Source organism: Chiloscyllium plagiosum, chromosome 12, assembly GCF_004010195.1.
Source record: "Chiloscyllium plagiosum isolate BGI_BamShark_2017 chromosome 12, ASM401019v2, whole genome shotgun sequence".
NCBI lineage: Eukaryota > Metazoa > Chordata > Chondrichthyes > Orectolobiformes > Hemiscylliidae > Chiloscyllium > Chiloscyllium plagiosum.
In genome coordinates, this window is record NC_057721.1 from 1,786,102 (window position 1) to 1,805,980 (window position 19,879).

At 42.0% G+C, this 19,879-nt stretch overlaps 1 protein-coding gene across 6 annotated transcripts in view; it reads left to right on the plus strand.

Annotated features, from left to right (window-relative positions):
• The window catches only part of LOC122554887 (acyl-coenzyme A thioesterase 9, mitochondrial-like), a 79,823-nt gene that overhangs the window by 29,593 nt on the left and 30,351 nt on the right, over window positions 1-19,879 (plus strand). For all 6 annotated transcript variants that reach the window (XM_043700254.1, XM_043700255.1, XM_043700256.1 and 3 more), the window contains 3 exons: window positions 5,534-5,601; window positions 9,715-9,826; window positions 17,563-17,653. In XM_043700254.1, the coding sequence (XP_043556189.1) occupies window positions 5,534-5,601; window positions 9,715-9,826; window positions 17,563-17,653 (271 nt within the window). The remainder of the gene's footprint in view (window positions 1-5,533; window positions 5,602-9,714; window positions 9,827-17,562; window positions 17,654-19,879) is intronic.

Genomic DNA, 19,879 nt, shown 5'->3' on the forward strand with positions numbered 1-19,879 from the left:
TGTGTTCCTAGTTGCTTGCTGCATCTGCCTGCTTACTTTAATTGACTTCATTTAGATACAGAACTGGCTCAAAGGTAGAAGACAGTGTGATGGTGGAAGGTTATTTTCAGACCGGAGGCTTGTGACCAGTGGTGTGCCACAAGGATCGGTGCTGGGTCCACTGCTTTTCCTCATTTATCATTTATATAAATGATTTGGATGTGAACATAGGAGGTATGGTTAGTAAGTTTGCAGATGACAAGTTTGCAGATGACACCAAAATTGGAGGTGTAGTGGACAGCGAAGAAGGTCACCTCAGAGTACAATGGGATCTTGCTCAGATGAGCCAATGGGGTGGGGAGTGGCAGATGCTGTTTAACTTAGATAAATGTGGGATGCTGCATTTTGGAAAGGCAAATCAAGGCAGGACTTATACATTTAAGGGCAAGGTCCTAGGGAATGTTGCTGAACAAAGAGACCTTGGAGTGCAAGTTCATAGTTCCTTGAAAGTGGAGTCATAGGTAGATAGGATAGTGAAGAAGGCATTTAGTATGCTTGTCTTTATTGGTCAGTGCATTGAGTATAAGAGTTGGAGGTCATGTGGCTGAACAAGACATTGGTTAGGCCACTTTGGTGTGCAATTCTAGTTTCTCTGCTATAGGAAGGATGCTGTGAAACTTGAAAGGGTTCAGAAAAGATTTACAAGGATGTTGCCAGGGTTGGAGGATTTGAGCATTAGTGAAAGACCAAATAAGCTGGGCCTATTTTCCCTGGAGTGTCAGAGGCTGAGGATGACCTCCTTGAGGTTTATGAAATCATGAGTGGCATGGATAGGGTAAATAGACAAGATCATTTCCATGGGGTGCAAGAGTCAAAAACTGGAGGGCATAGCTTTAAGGTGAGAGGGGAAAGATTTCACGCAGAGGGTAATGCATGTATGGAATGAGCTGCCAGAGGTAGTGATGGAGGCTGGTACAATTACACCATTTAAAAGGCATCTGGATGGATATATGAATAGGAAGGGTTTAGAGGGATATGAGCCAAATGCTGGCAGATGGGACTGGATTTATCTAGGATATCTGGTCAGCTTGGCAAGTTGGACCGAAGGGTTTGTTTCTGTGCTGTACATCTCTTATTGGTGTACAAGAACGTGTCAATCCCTTTGTACATCCACATTTACCAACATATCTCTGTTTAATAATATTCTTCCTTTCTGTTTTTCACCCCAAAAATGTATGATTTCACATTGAACGACATTGTGTTTGCCTGCACACTCACCTTCTCTCGATCACCCTGAAGGTCCCTTGTGTCCTCCTCACAACTCCCAATTCCACCACCTAGTTTAGTGTCGTCAGCAAACTTATAAATATTACATTTGGTTCTCTCGTCCAAATCATTTAAATATATATTGTGAATAGTTGGGACCAAGCACTGACACCTGCAGTACACCACTAGTAACCACCTGCCACCTGAAAAAATCAATTTATTCCCACTCCCTTTGTTCCGCTCTGGTCTGATAATTCTTGATTGATACCGCTATATTACCCCCCATCTGGTGTGTTTTAATTTTGCTCACTAGCCTATTATGTGGGACCCTATCAAAATATATAAGCCCGGGATGTCTTATTAAAGAAGGTTGGAAAGGCTGAGTTTCTGTTCATTGGAGTTTGGAAGAATGAGCGGTGATCTTATTGTAACATACAGATTATTAAACAACTTTGAGACCAAAAAAAACAAAGAATTATGAATGCTGGAGATCTGAAACAAAATCAGAAATTGCTGGAGAAACTCAGCAGGTCTGGCAGCACCTGAGGCAAGGAAAATAGAGTTAGTCTTTTGACTCCAGTGACCCTCCTTCAGAATTATTTCTCTCCACAGATCCTGCCAGACCTTCTGAGTTTCTTCGTTTGTTTTTATTGCAAATCTTGAGAGAACTTGATAGGGTGGATAAAGGGAGGACGTGGGGGAGACTAGAATTACAGGACATGGTTTAGGAATGGGGGAAGGGAGTGTTCCCTTCTAAAACAGAGGAGAACCTATTTTTACACAGAGATTTGTTAGTCATTGGAATTTTCTTCCCCAAAAGTCAATGAAGTTGTGTCATTGAATTTATTCAAAGCTGAGTTAGATAGATTTTTGTCAGAGTTTTGAGTCGAGGGTGGGGGTGCGGGGGCAGGAAAGTGACATTGCGACCACAACCAGATTAGCCGGGAAAGAGTGGACTTGAATGGCCAAATGGTTTGCTCCTATTCCTGTTCATAATCATAAGCATTCATCCTGAGGATCAGAACTGCACTATTTAGCTCAGATCAGAATCCCTTGCAACAAATATATGAACATAGAAATATGGAGCAGGAGTAGGTAGTTTCGTGACCTGAGCTTGTTCCACCTTTTCAATAAGATGATAACTGATCTGATTCTAAGGAGAAAGTGAGGATTGCAGATGCTGGAGATCAGAGTCGAGAGTGTGGTGCTGGATAAACGCAGCAGGTCAGGCAGCATTCGAGGAGCAAGAGAGTCGATGTTTCAGGCAGAAGCCCCTCTGCCCGAAATGTCAATTCTCCTGCTCATCAGATGCTGCCTGACCTGCTGTGCCTTTCCAGCACCATCTAAGGAGAAAGTGAGGATTGCAGATGCTGGAGATCAGAGTCGATAAACGCAGCAGGTCAGGCAGCATTCGAGGAGCAAGAAGCCCCTCTGCCCGAAATGTCAATTCTCCTGCTCGTCAGATGCTGCCTGACCTGCTGTGCCTTTCCAGCACCACACTCTCGACTCTGATCTGATTGTAACCTCATCCACATTCTCGTCTTCCCTGATAATCCTTCAACCATTTGCTTAATAAAATAATTCTATTTCTGCCTTCAATATACTCAAGGACTTTCAGAGAGAGTATTCCAAAACACACACAACCATCTGAAAACACAAAAAAGGCTTACTATCTATTTTAAATAGTGACCCCCTAGTCACAGATTCTCATATAAGCTGAAACAGCCCCTTTATAGCTATCCTATCAAGACCCCTCGGAATCTTATGTTTCAGTCAAGTTGCCTCTAACTCTATTAAACTTCTGACTTTTGATTTGAAACCTGAGCACTTAAGCCAGTATCTTTCTTTTCAATTCCCTGTGACATTCCCCTCATATCTATTCTTTATGCATATACAGAGCTAATGTTCAGTCATATTTCCTTTTCATTAGCTCATCTTTCTGTTCACTATAAAATTACACTTCATCTATTTTGTTTTGTAGATCAATTTCTGTAGTTAATCTCAGTAAATTCCACCTTTCAGTCTTGCTTGTTATAATGTTATTTGATTCACTGGCTCTGGGATTTCAATGATGCCGAGCTATTAGCGATCTGTGGTGTAAAAGCCACATCGCTGACCCAAATGGATAATGGAACATTCAGTTTGTCCCTGGCCAGGGAGAGTGCAGCTGTTAGTGCTCTTTTTGTGACTAAACAAGCCCACTCAAATTTCTCCTGAAATGGTTCTTGGCTTTGTAATGGAATCCTTCATACTCCGAAGTCGCAGCTAGAATTGGCACCATTGAGTGACAATGCGATGTAACAACCACACCATTTAGTGAATAAAATTCTTCCTGTTAATTTCAAGCAAGAGCAGGAAATTGCATTTGGCTGGTGTTTTTCATGCTCAGATGTCCCAAATTACTTGACTACCAATTTAAAAAAATGTCTTTGTTTTTCGTCAGATGTGGCATCACTGCCAAGACTGACCATTTTTTTCCTCATTCTTAATTGCCCTTGAACTGAGCGGCTTGCTAGGCCATCACAAAGGGCAGTTAAATGTCAACTACACTACTGTAGGCCTGGAGTCGCAGGTTGACAACAGACAGATGAGGTAAGAACAGTTGATATCCTTCCCTAAAAGTCATTAATGAACCAGATGGCTTTTGTTTTCTTCTTTTGTTTTACTGAGGAGACTCTAAATCTCCTGTTTTTTTTTCTTTTTCTTTAAACCCCCCCACCCCACTACCGACTAACTGCGGTAGTGCTTATATTTTCCCCAGCACCCATGGTGTGTGTGTACAGGTGTGAGACACAGTGAAGGACAACAGGTGTACAAATCTTTATTCAATTTCCACCACCAGGAAGAAAGGAAACACCCAAGTGGCCAGTGACAAGACCAGATAGCTTTATATATCGTATTTCAATGATAGATTGATCAATTGAATTTTAATTCCATCGGCTGTCATGGTGGGACTTAATCCTGTATCTATGGAGCACTGCGTTGGGCCACGGGATTACTAGTCCAGCAATATTACCACTGCAATACCAATTAGAATGTTAAGTTGCTATGGTGGCACGGTGGCTCAGTGGTTAGCAATACTGCCTCACAGCACCAGGGACCCGGGTTTGATTCCAGCCTTGGGTGACTATCTGTGTGGAGTTTGCACATTCTCAATTGGCCAAGCTAAATTGCCCATAGTGTTCAGGGATGTGTAGGTTATGGAATGAGTCAGCAAAGAATGGATGTGGACTTGCTGAGCTGAAGGGCTTGTTTCCACACTGTAGAGATCCTACAAAAAAAGAAAGCACAGTGAATTCTCGCTATCAGAGTGGGTCCTCTCAGGGTCAGTGCAGGGGCCACAACTGATGGCTAACTATTTGTTTTAATAATTTTGGCTTTGCAATTAAAAGCATAATTTCAAAATATATGGACTGCACTAAATTGGAGATCAGTTGTAATGAAGAGGACTACAACACTTTTCTAGAAGATATTAATAAACTTGGAGAATGGCAGAAATTGGAAAATTAATTTCAGCATGAGCTGTTGTATTTTATTAAGTGAGAAAGTTGCATATTACTTCAAAAGTGAGAAAATAAAGGAGTTAGGAGAGCAAACCACTAGAAAGTAGTAAGTTAGTATGACCATTCTTTTTTAAAAAAAACAAAGTAAGCATCAGAATTTATTTCTAGGTGAATAAAATTGAGAAGTTGACAAAATGTGCTCAACAAATATCAAATCTCGTTTAGAATACACTTGGCATGTAACATACCCTGGTTGTCATTATTGAAAAGATGCACTAGAGAAGTTGTCCAAAAAGTCAGCATGATTGAAATTAGGATAATTAGAGTATAACATCACCAGAGTGCACAGGTTGGGTTCCTTCTCTGAAGTGAAGGCTGAGGGATAACCCAATAAAAGTACTTTAAGTTATGAAAGGCTTGTGATAGAGTAGAGACTGAGCAAGTGTTGTCATTTGTGGGCAAGTGAAAAACAAGAGGCTGCCAATATAAGGTAGTTGCCAAGAGATTAAGTAGGAGGTTCATGAGAAGAAAAGATTATGCAGTGGGTGGTGTGGCACTCACTACCACAGAGAGTGATTGAAATGAATAGGACTGCTGTATCTAAGAAGAGGCTCAATATGCAATGAAAGCGAATAGAGAGTCATGCTGACAGATGAGAATGGATGGGAGGAGCTCAAATGAACACAACCTAGGCAGCCAAATGGCCAGTTCTGTATAGTATATTCTGTTACATAGGCGCAACATGTTCTGTTAAAGGCTGAAATTAATTTTTTTCACTTTTACAGTGCCGCTGTAATTAATCCATTGAAACCTGAAGGTCCGGAGGAGGAGAATCTCTTTAAACAAGGAAACTGTAAGTCATGTTGCACCTTGACTGCCTAAACTATCATAATAAAGGAAGTATGTTACATACATACAGCTGATGTAGTTTACTTTAATGCAGCCAATGCATTATTTTGAATCGTATTAATTGTTTTGTCAAATGCAACAGCTAATTTAACCACGGCAAGGTCCAAAAGTAAAGTAAATAACCAGTTCATTATTTTTGAATTGCTTGGTTAAGGGATAATTATTGGGTGCTGAGAGAATTTGCTTCTTTCCTTTTGAATAATGCTCTGAAATCTTTTACATTCATCCAAACAGAAAATGTGACCTTGGTTTAACATCTCATCAATGAGACTGAGTAATTGCATTGGGATGTCAGCCAAAACTATGGCATTACTGGATGGGGAGAAGGCAACCAATTGCTACACCATAGAAGTGACATATTGTGGATACTGGAGATCGAAAATAAATACAGAAGGCGTAGCACAGCTGGCAGTATCTGGAGAGAGTGAAATAGTTGATGTTTTGAGCCCAATAATATGACTCTTCAATGTGTGGTCTCAGCTGGTGATAGAATTTAGTTAGATTTTAGAGTGAAACCTAGCTTGATAGACATTTATTTTACTTAGGTATTTTGGTTATTGTGATGGTGATTCAGAGGCTGCATGTGTACTTTTAACAAAAGAACATAGCTTTATTACACAAAAGGAAAATTAACAAAGCTATAAATGTAACAAGCTTGAAAGAACTTACTAATTAAAAAAAATTCAGTTCTTTTTCCCAGCAATATCTATAGACACTCAGTGCCAGTGAAGTACCACTCCAATTTTAGTCTTTATTACTTAATTGATGCAAGGAATTGGTCAGAGATAGCTTTATCTGCTTGAAACAAAGTGATATTGTAAGGCCATATGGCATAAGAAGCATTCTCAGAAGATCGGTGGATTATCCCCGAACGGCTTGGTGGATGTTTATGTCAGCAATTGTTTTACGCAGGGGGTGGTTCATTTATGGAATGAACTTTCAGAGGAAGTGGTGGATATGGGTACAATTACAACATTTAAAAGACTTTTGATTAAGTCTGTGAACAGAAAATGTTTGGAGGGATATGGGCCAGGAACAGTCATGTGAGACAAGTTTTTAGTTTGGGGTTATGTTCAGCATGAACTGGTTGGACCAAAGCGTCTGCTTCCATGCTGTATGACTTTATAATGAGGTCACAAGTGTTTTGTTTTGGCAACTTCCTGCACATTTTACCAGATCTGTCTCTCTCCATCTCTCCCTAGCTCATTCACTGACTTTTTTTTCTCACTGAATTGTAAAGGCAGCTTAAGACTACTTCTGACTGTGATGGCCTGGACTGCTGAAACTTTATGAGACTTCTTTCCAGCTCTAAATTTCACAAATTGAAAACTGTCCTCCTGCTGGAATGAGTCTACTCTTCTGAACTCTGCTTGTGGCCTTGAGCCATGTCGATTGTAAAATCCAACTTTAGCAAATATCTCCCTAGGTATCTTGCTTGTTATTTGCCTTAAGTCATGTGCCTTCTTGACAAGGTTACTTTGAACCCCCTGCTCAAAGTTGATTTTCTAACCTGTCTTTAAAAAAACACAAGTTTACATTCACAGAAATAAAACCAAAAATCCATGCTAAATCTAGAATCCAAATCCCCAGGCAATAATGTGATATAAATTATTATAACATCAAAACCAATTGTTGCAGCTGCACAGGAATAGAAGACAAAAAGCTTCATTTACTGACTTTCCATGGAATTAAAACTTCATAAAATTAACTGTGCAGATGGAGTAGTGCTAAAACTGGCCCAGTAATTTATGCATGGCTTTTCCACCTGTACTCCTGCCATTGCTACAAATCACTAGAAGGGCCAGGCACTGAACAGTTTTAATATGTGCATCATCTTGAAATCATCATTATCTAAAAAGGGAGAGTTTGTTTAAACAGGCTCTCTTCTGCTTTACAACTGTGGTAGAAGCAATGGAGACCTTGCTGAGAGGTAGATTTCTGTTTTGTCTTTGTCTTTGTTGAAATACAAAGTTGTCATGTTGAAGGGATTTCATTTCAAATGGAGCCTCTTCACGCTTGTTTTGACAGAAGGCAAATGGCAAGTTCCCGTTTATTGTAAGGAAATTGGAGTAAATGAATGACCAAGTCTTACTACAGTTGTGTCGGGCCTTATGCTTCAGTTTGGTTTCAATATTCAATACTTGCATTGGAGGTGATACATTGCAGCTTCATTACAGTGGAACTTGGAATGAGGAGGTTGTAATAAGATGCTGAGAAATGTGCCTTTATTCTCTAGAGTTCAGAGGAAGTGGATGTAATCATACTGAAACATGCAGTATTCGGTCAGACTTGATGAGATAGATTACTTACACTGGTCGGCTAATCTAAAACATGAAGGTACACTCTCAGGATAAAGAACTGATCGTTTAGGACTGTGAAGAGAAATTACTTTACTCAGAAAGTTGTCAATCTTTGCAGTTCTCTACCTTAGTAGTTTTGCATGCTCCATTGTTGAATACACTTAAGGCTGGTATAGACTTTTGAGGGATGGAGTGCAGGTAGGAAAGTGGAATTGAAGCCCAAGATAGGTCATGATTATGTGGAATGGCAGAGCAGATTTAGCACTCTATTGCCTGCTCTAGATCTAGTGATTGTACTTTAAATGGAAAATAAGAGTAGTGCAGTCCACTCTTCTTTGTGTTCTATTTCTATGGCATTTTATATTGAGAAATATAATTTGAAGTTAATTCTGTTTGTAGAATGTATAAACCAATCCTTGACTTACGGTTTAATGTATTTTGTAAATGCATTTCACCTTTTTACCTGGTTTTGAGCTTGATCCAAACTAGGCTAAAGCAAAGTTGTACCTCTCCTCCTCCATTTCATTAATTTGGCCTGGTTTCTGATGTGCACCACCTGCGATGAAACTTTTCCTGTTTACAACATTGATCACTAAACCCCCAACATTTCTTTTCATAATGTTGATGTTTTCTCCCAGACTGTCTATTATTTGGAGAAGGTTTACCTTAGAAACTTAGATAACTGCCCTCTGGTTAATTAGGGATGGGCGATAAATGTTGGCCTAGCCAGTGATGCTCACATTCCCTGAATGAATGTAAAAAGGACTCTTAGGAATAGGCCATTTGGCCCTCGAACCTGCTGACCCATTAAATATGATCATTCTGATCCTCTATTTCAATGCCATATTTCTGTCTTTCTCCTGTATCCCTTGATGCCAGTAAAATATAAGAAAGTGTATTGTTTTGAATATATTGGGCCTGCACAGCCTTCTGTGGTAGAGAATTTCACAGATTCACTGCCCTTTGCGTGAATAAATATTTCCTCATCTCAGCCCGAAGGGGCAGCACGGTGGCACAGTGGTTAGCACTGCTGTCTCACAGCGCCAGAGACCCGGGTTCATTTCCCGCCTCGGGCAACTGTCTGTGTGGAGTTTGCACATCCTCCCTGTGTCTGCGTGGGTTTCCTCCAGGTGCTCTGGTTTCCTCCTACAGTCCAAAGATGTGCAGGTTAGATGAATTGGCCGTGCTAAATTGCCCGTAGTGTTAGGTGAAGGGGTAAATGTAGGGGAATGGGTCTGGATGGGTTGCTGTTCGGAGGGTCGATGTGGACTTGTTAGGCCGAAGGACCTGTTTCCACACTGTGAGTAATCTAAATAGTCTACCCATATCCTGACACTGTGTCAACTGCTGTCCAAACAGGGAGACCATCCTTCCTGTATCTAGTCTGTCCAATCTTGCCAGAATTTTATACATTTCAATTCAGATTCTCTCATACTTGTAAGCTCTAGTGAATACAGGCTGAGTCGAAACAATCTTTCCTAAATATATTCTTATTAATGATTTTCTTTTCCCATATTTATAGAACTTTACATGGGTTTATGCTGCATGCTATTTGAATCTCATATTTGATTTTCCCTTCCTTAATCAAACTTTTTGTCTGATTTTGCTAAAATCAAAAATGCTTCTAATCCTCAGGCTTGCCCGTTTTTGCTGGTAATCTTCTGTTTGTTAAAGGTGTAAATGTTAATTTTGCATTCTGTCCTTTTGAACTTGGTAACAAAGCTACTGAAAGCAAATTTTCTTTGTCCAAACTCTAGTGAACAAAGCAAAGCGAACTAAGCTAAAGGAGACCTCATTACTGAAAACAGCGCCGAATGAGGAAGAAAGAAACATTATACACAACATGTTCCTTAGGACTCTGGATATGCAGTAAGTGCTCAATCTGCCCATCCTTGCAAGCCTCAGAGCATGTTCATAGAATTATAGAATCCCTATGGTCAAAATTCAGCCCATCAAATTCACACCAACTCTCTGAAGACCGTTCCACCTGGACCCACCCCCTACCCAATCACTGTAACCCTGCACTTAGCATGACTAATCCACCTAGCTTACACATCCATGGACGTCTTTAGACTGTGGGAGGAAACCAGAGCATCCAGAAGAAACCCATGCAGACGCAGGGAGAACATGCAAACTCCACACAAGTTGCCCAAGACTGGAATTGAACCCAGGACCCTGGTGCTATGAGGCAGCAGTGCTTACCAGTGTTTCACCTGCTGCCCGATGATTTCCTCCATTAGATGCGATTCTGCTATCAAGCTATAATTCTGAATTAATCTAAATGGCCTAAGAATTACACTGGAAACCAATTTCAAGTATTTAATCAGACTTGTAATGTGATCAACTTGCATGTGCTAGAAGTTACCTAGATTAACACCCTGTTTTATGGAGGCAAAAGGAATTTATCCATTAATTACAACATTTTCATTGGGGAAATCAAAAGGGGATAATTGAGACCGCCAATCTCTGGAGCATTTCTGTGGTGACAAGGTCTATTTGCCTAGTCTGTGAACTAAGAAAGTGAACCATTCTTGCTGTAAATGTTGCAGTCATTGCTGTTTCTTTTTTTTGTGGAAGGTGACTATATTTGCATGTCCCAAGGCACAAGTTATTTCTTTTGACAGAGACACAGACGTTCATGGCGATATGGCCCCACGTTGGTTCTCCACTTGGATGTTTTCAGGCCGAATGCCGTCAGTTCCCAAAAACTAGTCAGTGGTCTCACTGCCCAACTCCTCCATCACAGGAAAATTCTGAATGATATCAAGAGCTTCTTCAACAACACTGGTGTTCTGTTGTGTAGAGTTCCAGAAAGTGCACCACCCATCTTTGCTTCAGCTTGATAGGTTCTGTGATGACTGTGGTGAAAATGTGTTGCTGGAAAACCGCAGCAGGTCAGGCAGCATCCAAGGAGCAGGAGAATCGACGTTTCGGGCATGAGCCCTTCTTCAGTCCTCTGTGATGACTGTCCCTGTCTTTGTTTTAAGCAGAGCTGATTGGTTCACTGTTGGGTCTGTTGCTTCCTTGATTCTTTCATATCTCCCTCTAGCTTCCCCAGATTCAGCAGATTGTAGGCTGTACCAGAATTTCAATAGTATTGATTGATGCAGCGGTACATACAGCACAGAAACAGACCCTCAGTCCAACTTGTCTATGCCAACCAGTTATCCTTAATAAATCTGGTCCCATTTGCCAGCACTTGGCCATATCCCTCTAAACCCTTTCTATTCATATACCTATTCAGATGCCTATTCAAATGTTGTAATTGTACTCACTCCCACAACTACTTCTGGCAGCTTGTTCCATACACACACCATCCTCTATTGACAAAGTTACTCCTAAGGTCCTTTTTAAATCTTTTTCCTCTCACCTTAAACTTATAGAACATAGGACATAGAATAATACAGCGCAGAACAGGCTCTTTGGCCCTCGATGTTGCGATGACCTGTGAACTATTCTAAGCTCATCCTCCTACACTATCCCATCATCATCCATGTGCTTATCGAAGGATTGTTTAAATCTCCCTAAGGTGGCTGAGTTAACTGTATTGGCAGGTAGGGCATTCCACGCCCTTACCACTCACTGAGTAAAGAACCTGCCTCTGACATCTGTCTTAAACCTATCATCCCTCAATTTGTAGTTATGCCCCCTCGTACAAGCTGATGTCATCATCCTAGGAGAAACATTTTCACTGTCTACCCTATCTGATCCTCTGATCATCTTGTATGTCTCCATCGAATCCCATCTTAGCCTTCTTCTTTCCAATGAGGACAAGCTCAAGTCTCTCAGCCTTTCCTCATAAGTGCTTCCTTCCAGACCAGGCAAAATCCTGGCAAGTCTCCTCTGCACCTTTTCCAATGCTTCCATATCCTTCCTGTAATCGGGCGACCAGAACTGTACACAATATTCCAAGTGCAGCCGCACCAGAGTTTTGTAAAGTCGCAGCATGACGTTGCGGCTCCGGAACTCAATCCCTCTACCAATGAAACCTAACACACCGTAATGCCTTCTTAACAGCACTATCAACCTGGGTGGCAACTTTCAGGGATCTATGTATGTGAACTCCCAAGATTCCTCTGCACATCCACACTACCAAGAATCTTTCCATTAATCCAGTATTCTGCCTTCCTGTTATTCTTCCCAAAGTGAATCACCTCACATTTAGCTGCATTGAACTCTATTTGCCACCTCTCAGCCCAATTCTGCAGATTATCCAAGTCCCCTTGCAACATTCTTCCATTACTCCACTGACTTTAGTGTCATCTGCAAACTTACTAACCCATCCACCTATGCCTGCATCTAAGTCATTTATAAAAATGACAAACAGCAGTGGTCCCAAAACAAGATCCTTGTAGCACACCACTAGTAACCGGACTCCAGGCTGAATATTTTCCATTAACCACTACTCGCTGCCTTCTTCCAGAAAGCCAGTTTCTAATCCAAACTGCTGAATCACCCTCAATCCCACGCCTCTGCATTTTTTCCAACAGCCTACCATGTGGAACCTTATCAAAGGCTTTACTGAAGTCCATGTACACCACGTCAACTGTCCTACCGTCATCTACTCAAAACTCAATGAGGTTTGTGAGACACAACCTGCCCTTGACGAAACCATGTTGACTATCTCCAATCAAGTTGTTACTTGCTAGATGATTATAAATCCCATCTCTTATAATCCTTTCCAAAACCTTTCCTACAACAGAAGTAAGGCTCACTGGTCTATAATTACCTGGGTCATCTCTACTGCCCTTTTTGAACAAGGGCACAATATTTGCAATTCCTCAGTCCTGTGGTACTAAACCTATAGACAATGATTACTCAACTGTGGTACTAAACCTATAGACAATGATTACTCAAAGATCAAAGCCAAAGGCTCTGCTATCTCCTCCCTAGCTTCCCAGAGAATCCTCAGATAAAGCCCATCCGGCCCAGGGGACTTGTCTACTTTCACTCCTTCTGGAATTGATATCACCTCTTCGTAACTAACCTCAATCCTTTCTAGTCTAATATCTCATATTGCATTCTTCTCTATAATATTCTCCTTTTCCTGAGTGAAAACCGATGAGAAATATTCGTTTAGCACCTCTCCGATCTCCACGGGGTCCGCACTCAACTTCCCGCTTCTGAGTTTGACTGGCACCATTCCAACCGTAGTCATCCTTTTATTCCTCGCATACCTATAGAAAGCTTTAGGGTTCTCCATTATTCTACCTGCTAAAGACTGCTCATGTCCTTTCTTTGCTCTTCTTAACTCTATCTTTAAATCATTTGTAGCTGATCTGTAACTCTCCATCGCCTCATCTGAACCAGCTTGTCTCATCAACACATAAGCCTCCTTCTTCTGCTGAACAAGAGATGCAGTTTCTGTAGTAAACCACGGTTTTACTTACTTTATCACTTCCTCCCTGCCTGACAGGTACATACCTATCAAGGACATGCAATATCTGTTCCTTAAACCAGTTCCACATTTCCATTGTCCCCGTCCCCTGCATTTTGCTACCCCATTCTATGCATCCTAATTCTTGCCTAATTGCATTACAATTGCCCTTGCCCCATCGATAATTTTTGACCTGTGGCATGTACCTATCCCTTTCCATTGCTAAACTAAACATAACTGAATTATGGTCACTTTCTCCAAACTAAATCTCACCTACCACTAAATCAAACACATGGCCTGGTTCATTACTAAGCATCAGATCCAGTGTGGCCTCTCCTCTTGTCGGCCCTTCAGGAAACCCTTCTGTACGCATTGGACAAAAACTTAACCATCCAACGTACTAGAGTTATAGCATTTCCAGTAATGTTGGGGAAGTTAAAGCCCCCATAATGACCTCCCTGTTCCTTTCACTCCTTACCCAGAATCATTTTGCTAATCCTCTCCTCCACCTCCCTGGAACTCTGCGGAGGCTTATAAAAACTCCAAGCAGTGTGACCTCTCCTCTCCTGTTTCTAACCTCAGCCCATACTTCCTCAGTAGACGAGTCCTCGTCAAAAGTTCTTTCAGCCACTGTTATACTATCCTTAACTAACAAGGCCACACCTCCCTTTTTTTTTTGCCTTGCCTGTTTTTAATGAAAGATCTGAACCCTGGAACCTGCAACATGCATTCCTCACCCTGCTCTATCCATGTCTCCAAAATGGCCACAACATCGAAGTCCCAGGTACCTATCCATACTGCAAGCTCACCTACCTTATTTTGGATACTTTGGATTTTTATGCCCTCTAGTTTTGGACTCTCCCACCCTAGAAAAAGAGCATGGCTATTCACCCTATCCATGCCCTTCATGATTTTATTAACCTCTACAGGGTCACCTCATATCCTCCAATGCTGCAGGGAAATAAGTCCCAGCCTATTCCTAGAACTCAAACCCTCCAATCCTGGCAACATTCTTATAAGTCTTCCCTGCACCCTCTCTATAGAACAGTGACAAGAATTGAACACAGTAGTCAAAATGTGATCTAACCAATGTTCTGTGCAGTCGCAGCCATGACTACCCCACTATTATACTCAATGTTCTGACCAATGAAGGCAAGCATGCCAAACACTGTCATTACCACCCTGTCTACCTGCGGCCCCCCCCTTTTAAAGAACTATGTATCTGCACCCCTAAGTCTCTTTATTTGGTAGGTCTCAACTGAGATTTGATATTGGTGGCTGAGAGATTTTGTTTACTGGGAACTTGTTGAGGGCTCACCTCTTGGTTGCAGTAACTGTCTCCATGTCAGTCCATTAAGCCTCAAAGTTGTCACCTCTCCTCTCGTCTCTTTTCCAACACAGAGTGAATGTAGAATTACAATCGTGCTGTGTAGAGGGCTGTCTTTGATGCTTATCGAAAAGAATCCAGTTGAGGATGTTGAGGAACTCTTGGGTCCTTTTGGGGTCAGTGGCACAGGAAGTGTTGAGCCAAGGATAAGCTTTCCTCTTCTATTAATATAATTTCTTTGGCTGAAGCCTGATCTTGCTACACAACACAAAGTGTTCAATGTCACAGCTGGTATTCTGATAACTACAAGTTTTTTAAAATTTGCTCATGGGATGATGGTATTGCTGGCTAGGCCAGCATTTATTGCCCATCTCTAACTAGGAGAGGGTAGATAAGAGTCAACTGCATTGGCGTGGTTCTGGAGTCACATGTAGACCAGACCAGGTGAGGAAGGCAGATTTCCTTCCCTAAAGGACATTAATAAACCCAAATGGATTTCTAACCGACAATTTGCAATGGTTTCATGGTCATCATTAGACTCTTAATTCCAGGTTTTTAAAATTGAATTCAAATTCCAACATCTGCCATGGTGTGATTCAAACCCAGGTCCCCAGAACATTCCCTGGGTCACTGGATTAACAGTCCTGTGATAATACCACTAGGCCATCACCTCCCCTGATGAAGACCCTATTGAGGTTGGTACCTCTGCTGATGATGAGATCTAGGTGTAGCGACAGTGTGATCTTGGATCTCTCAGGACATCCTTGTGACATAGCTTGATTTGGAACTAGCTGATCATCACCCAGAATCCATCGTAGCTTGAGTAAACTTTGTTCGTTTCCATTCACCTTGCCATTACCTGTTGCCCTCTGCATGTTGGTGATATGTTTGATTGGGATACCCCATGTTGAGCTCCCTGTGAAGGTACAATCTCTTGGTGCTGGCAGTTCCACTGATTCATGTGTGTCTCAGAATCAACCTTTAACATCCAGTGCAAAGCTGAATGGGGGAACTGTGGCTCAGGAGGTTAATTTGCCCATGCTTGCGGAACTTTCTGTGGGGGGTTCAGTGATCATGAGAATGTTTCTAACTGCAACACTCACTTCATGTTCCTGTATCACCTCTTGAGGTTTTCTCTGCCAGAGGAATGTGCACTATTTGTCTTTGAAGAATCCAGTGTGAGCAAGCCAGGTTTTTTTGCATTGAAGCAACGTGCACACTGAGCCTTGTAAGTTCTGTGTCAGTCACAGACGACATTGCACAACCTGCAGCAAGTTGGTGGTAAGACCAATGCTCTTGGCTCCTACTTTGCAGCCTGCAGTGTGAAGGACTAGTGTCATCCATGTTGAGTTTGTGCTTGGTGCAAAGCTGAGCAACCTGCCTGTCTAGAGATGGTGCTGTAAGCCCGGAGCAGCCATTGAGGCAGAACAGCACCTTACTGGGGCTGAGGCAGAGGTGGCAGCTATCTGATCAGACACAATGATCTCTCTTGAGATTGAACAGAATGCCAGCGCTCATGCTGTGTGTCAGTGTTGCTTGTTTGATACCAACTGTGCTGTACAATTTGCCAGATGCAGCTGTCAGATGTGGACTCTGTTCCAGGGTTTTCTGTCAGGGTTTACTCCCTTTGTTGCCTTCTCTTCTGAAACATCCGTGAGGCAGTGGGACCATTCTCCCAGAACTGGGGTTTCTGCTTCACTAGAGTGCAATCTCTTGTGGGCCCACATTTGGGAACCTGCCCTATTTGAGGCCCCTTTAGCCTGGCACTGCAAGGTATGCAATATGTCACCAGGAGGAGGTATTCCACACATTGAAGATGGAGAGACTGTGTACTGCCAAGGGAGGCTTAGTACTCAGCTCTCTTTTCACAATAGTTATTCTGTTAACCAGCAGTGATACCTGAAAACAAAGAGGTGATGAGCAGACTAGCCTCTACACAACACCCACTGCACTAATACTCAGTGCATCAACTGGAGATGCACACATTCTCCATTATACTTCATGCATGGTAACCTCACATAACTAAATTATATTTACACTTCTAAAGTATGACAAGGTTATTTATTATCCAAGGTTCTACTGATTTGAGGAAAAACAGAAGTGTTTTGAACAGCATTACTATACTCTGTATAGTAGCTAATCCTGGATGCTCTCAGTTCATGTCAAGTTATGCAGCATCCGAGAAGCAGGAGAATCGACGTTTTGGGCTGGAGCCCCTCATCAGGAAGGTAATGAAGGGCTCCGGCCCGAAACATTGATTCTTCTGCTCCTCGGATGCTGCCTGACCTGCTGTGCTTTTCCAGCAATACACTCTCAACTGTGATTCATTCCTGAAGAAGGGCCTGTGCCCGAAACGTCGAATCTCCTGTTCCCTGGATGCTGCCTGACCTGCTGTGCTGTTCCAGCAATAAAGTTTCAACTTTGATCTCCAGCATCTGCAGACCTCACTTTCTCCTCACTCTCAACTGTGATCTCCAGCATCTGTAGACCTCACTTTCTCCTCATGTCAAGTTATCCCAAGTCATTTTTCTAACACTATGCTAAAACTGACAGGGAGTCTTAATTATGTACCTCACATGGATTCGAGCCCAGGTCTGTCCAACTCTCAAAACTTCAATCATAGTGTCAAAGCTAATGCCAGTTCAAGGCTAAATGTGCAGTGATTTTGTTTAATGTAGTCTTTGACTTTGATTCAGATGTCCTAAGATAAGCCTCCACTAAAGCCTTATCCACCATGAGTATGCTGAATTTAAAGTGTCATTAACTTTAAAAACATCATAAACTGTTATAGAGATTGGTCATTGAAAGAAGATAGAAACAGAAAGTAGTTTGCTCAAGTCGAAATAAGTGAAATTCTTGGTTGCTGCTCATTGCCAACTAACCAGTGACTGATCTTTTTAGGACTGTAAGCTTCCGCAGTCGGATATTACCAGCGAATTCAGTGTGGATGGACCAAACAAAGCTTAAAAGTCTAGAGATATGTCATCCACAGGTATGACATCTTATGCATTTTTAACTTCATTCCTGTTTTGATATGTTAAAACCATTTAAAAAGCTATAGCTATCAAGAGTTACAAGGATACTGTCAGGACTGAAGGGTTTTAGCTATCGGAAGAGGCTGAATGGGCTGTGGCTTTTTACCCTGGAGCATCGGAGGCTGCAGGGTGACCTTATAAAATCAGGAGGGATATGTATAGGGGTGGGTAGCCAAAGTTTTTTTTCTGGGGTAGGAGAATTCAAAACTAGAGGGCACAAGTTTAAGGTGAGAGGGGAAAGATTTAAAAAGGACCTGAGGGTAGCTTTTTCACACAACGTGTGGTGCATGTATGGGCCAATCTGTCAGAGGAAGTGGTGGAGGGGGTATACAATCACAACACAAAAACATCTGGATGAGTATATGAGCAATGTCGCTGCAGAAGCTCTCAGTACCATTCAAACTTTTCCTATTGTGGAGAAGCTGGGCAGTGAGATCATCACGTTCAAGCTCAGCAAGGCCAAAGTTTCTGGGAACTGATGGCATTCGAGCTGAAATCATCCAAGTGACAAACCAGCACTGCAGCCATATCTCCATGGACTACTGTCTCTCTGGCGGAAGAAATGATTTGTGCCTTGGGATATGCATGACGCAAAAATACAAGGAATAGTCGCGACTTCAACATTTATGGAAGCATCTCCTTGTTATAGTCCAATGGGTTTATTTGAAATCACAAGTTCATCAGGTTGAGTGAAAAGAAGCACACAGGCACATTACCTTTAGGCAGACATATTAAAAGATCATACAAATGGTATGTCGACAGGCTGAATAATAAGGCTCTGCTAGTGATCAAAAGTGTCAGATGGTGGGAGTAAATTGTTAACAGCTGAATAGCAAGTGTGGGGATGACCTATAATCCAATTAATTGAGGCAGAGAGATAATTACAAAAAATTAAAAGTAAGGTCATGCTGGAAACAAACCAAGTGGCTGGAATAAGATGGTAAGACCATAAGACATAGAAGTTGAAATAAGGCCATTTGGCCCATCAAGCCCACTCCGCCATTCAATCATGGCTGATGGGCATTTCATCGCCACTTACCCGAATGTCCCCATAGCCCTTAATTCCTTGTGAGATTAAGAATTTATCAGTCTCTGCCTTGAAGACATTTAACGTCCCGGCCTCCACTGTGCTCCGTGGCAATGAATTCCACAGGCCCACCACACTCTGGCTGAAGAAATTGACCCCCTCTAATTCTAAGGTTGGGCCAACAGCCTTAACATCCCCAACTGACAGAATCAAATTCCCAGCATCCACCCTTTCTAAGCCATGCATTATCTTGCAAGTTTTTATTAGATCTCCCCTTTTAAACTCCAATAAATATAATCCCAGGTTCCTCAGCCATTCATCGTATGTTAGGCCTACAATTGCAGGGATCATTCGTGTGAATATCCGCTGGACATACTCCAGTGCCAGTATGTCCTTCCTGAGGTGTGGGGCCCAAAAGTGGACACAGTATTCTAAATGGGGCCTAACCAGAGCTTTATAAAGTCTCAGAAGCACATCGCTGCTTTTACGTTTCAACCCTCTTGAGATAAATGTTTGGCAAATAGAATTAAGGAGAATCCAAAGGGGTTTTATAAATATATTAAGGACAAAAGGGTAACTAGGGAGCGAATAGGGCCCCTCAAAGATTAGCAAGACGGTCTTTGCGTGGAGCCACAGAAAATGGGGGAGATACTAAATGAATATTTTGCATCAGTATTTAATGTGGAAAAGGATATAGAAGATATAGACTATAGGGAAATAGATGGTGATATCTTGCAAAATGTCCAGATTACAGAGGAGGAAGTACTGGATGTTTTGAAACGGTTAAAGGTGGATAAATCCCCAGTTCCCCGAGAACTCTGTGGGAAGCTAGAGGAGTGATAGCTGGGCCTCTTGCTGGGATATTTGTATCATCGATAGTCACAGGTGAGGTGTCGGAAGACTGGAGGTTGGCAAACTTGGTGCCATTGTTTAAGAAGGGTGGTAAGGACAAGCCAGGGAACTATAGACCAGTGAGCCTGACCTCGGTGGTGGGCAAGTTGTTGGAGGGAATCCTGAGGAACAGGATGTACATGTATTTGGAAAGGCAAGGACTGATTCGGGATAGTCAACATGGCTTTGTGTGTGGGAAATCATGTCTCACAAACTTGATTGAGTTTTTTGATGAAGTAACAAAGAAGATTGATGAGGGCAGAGC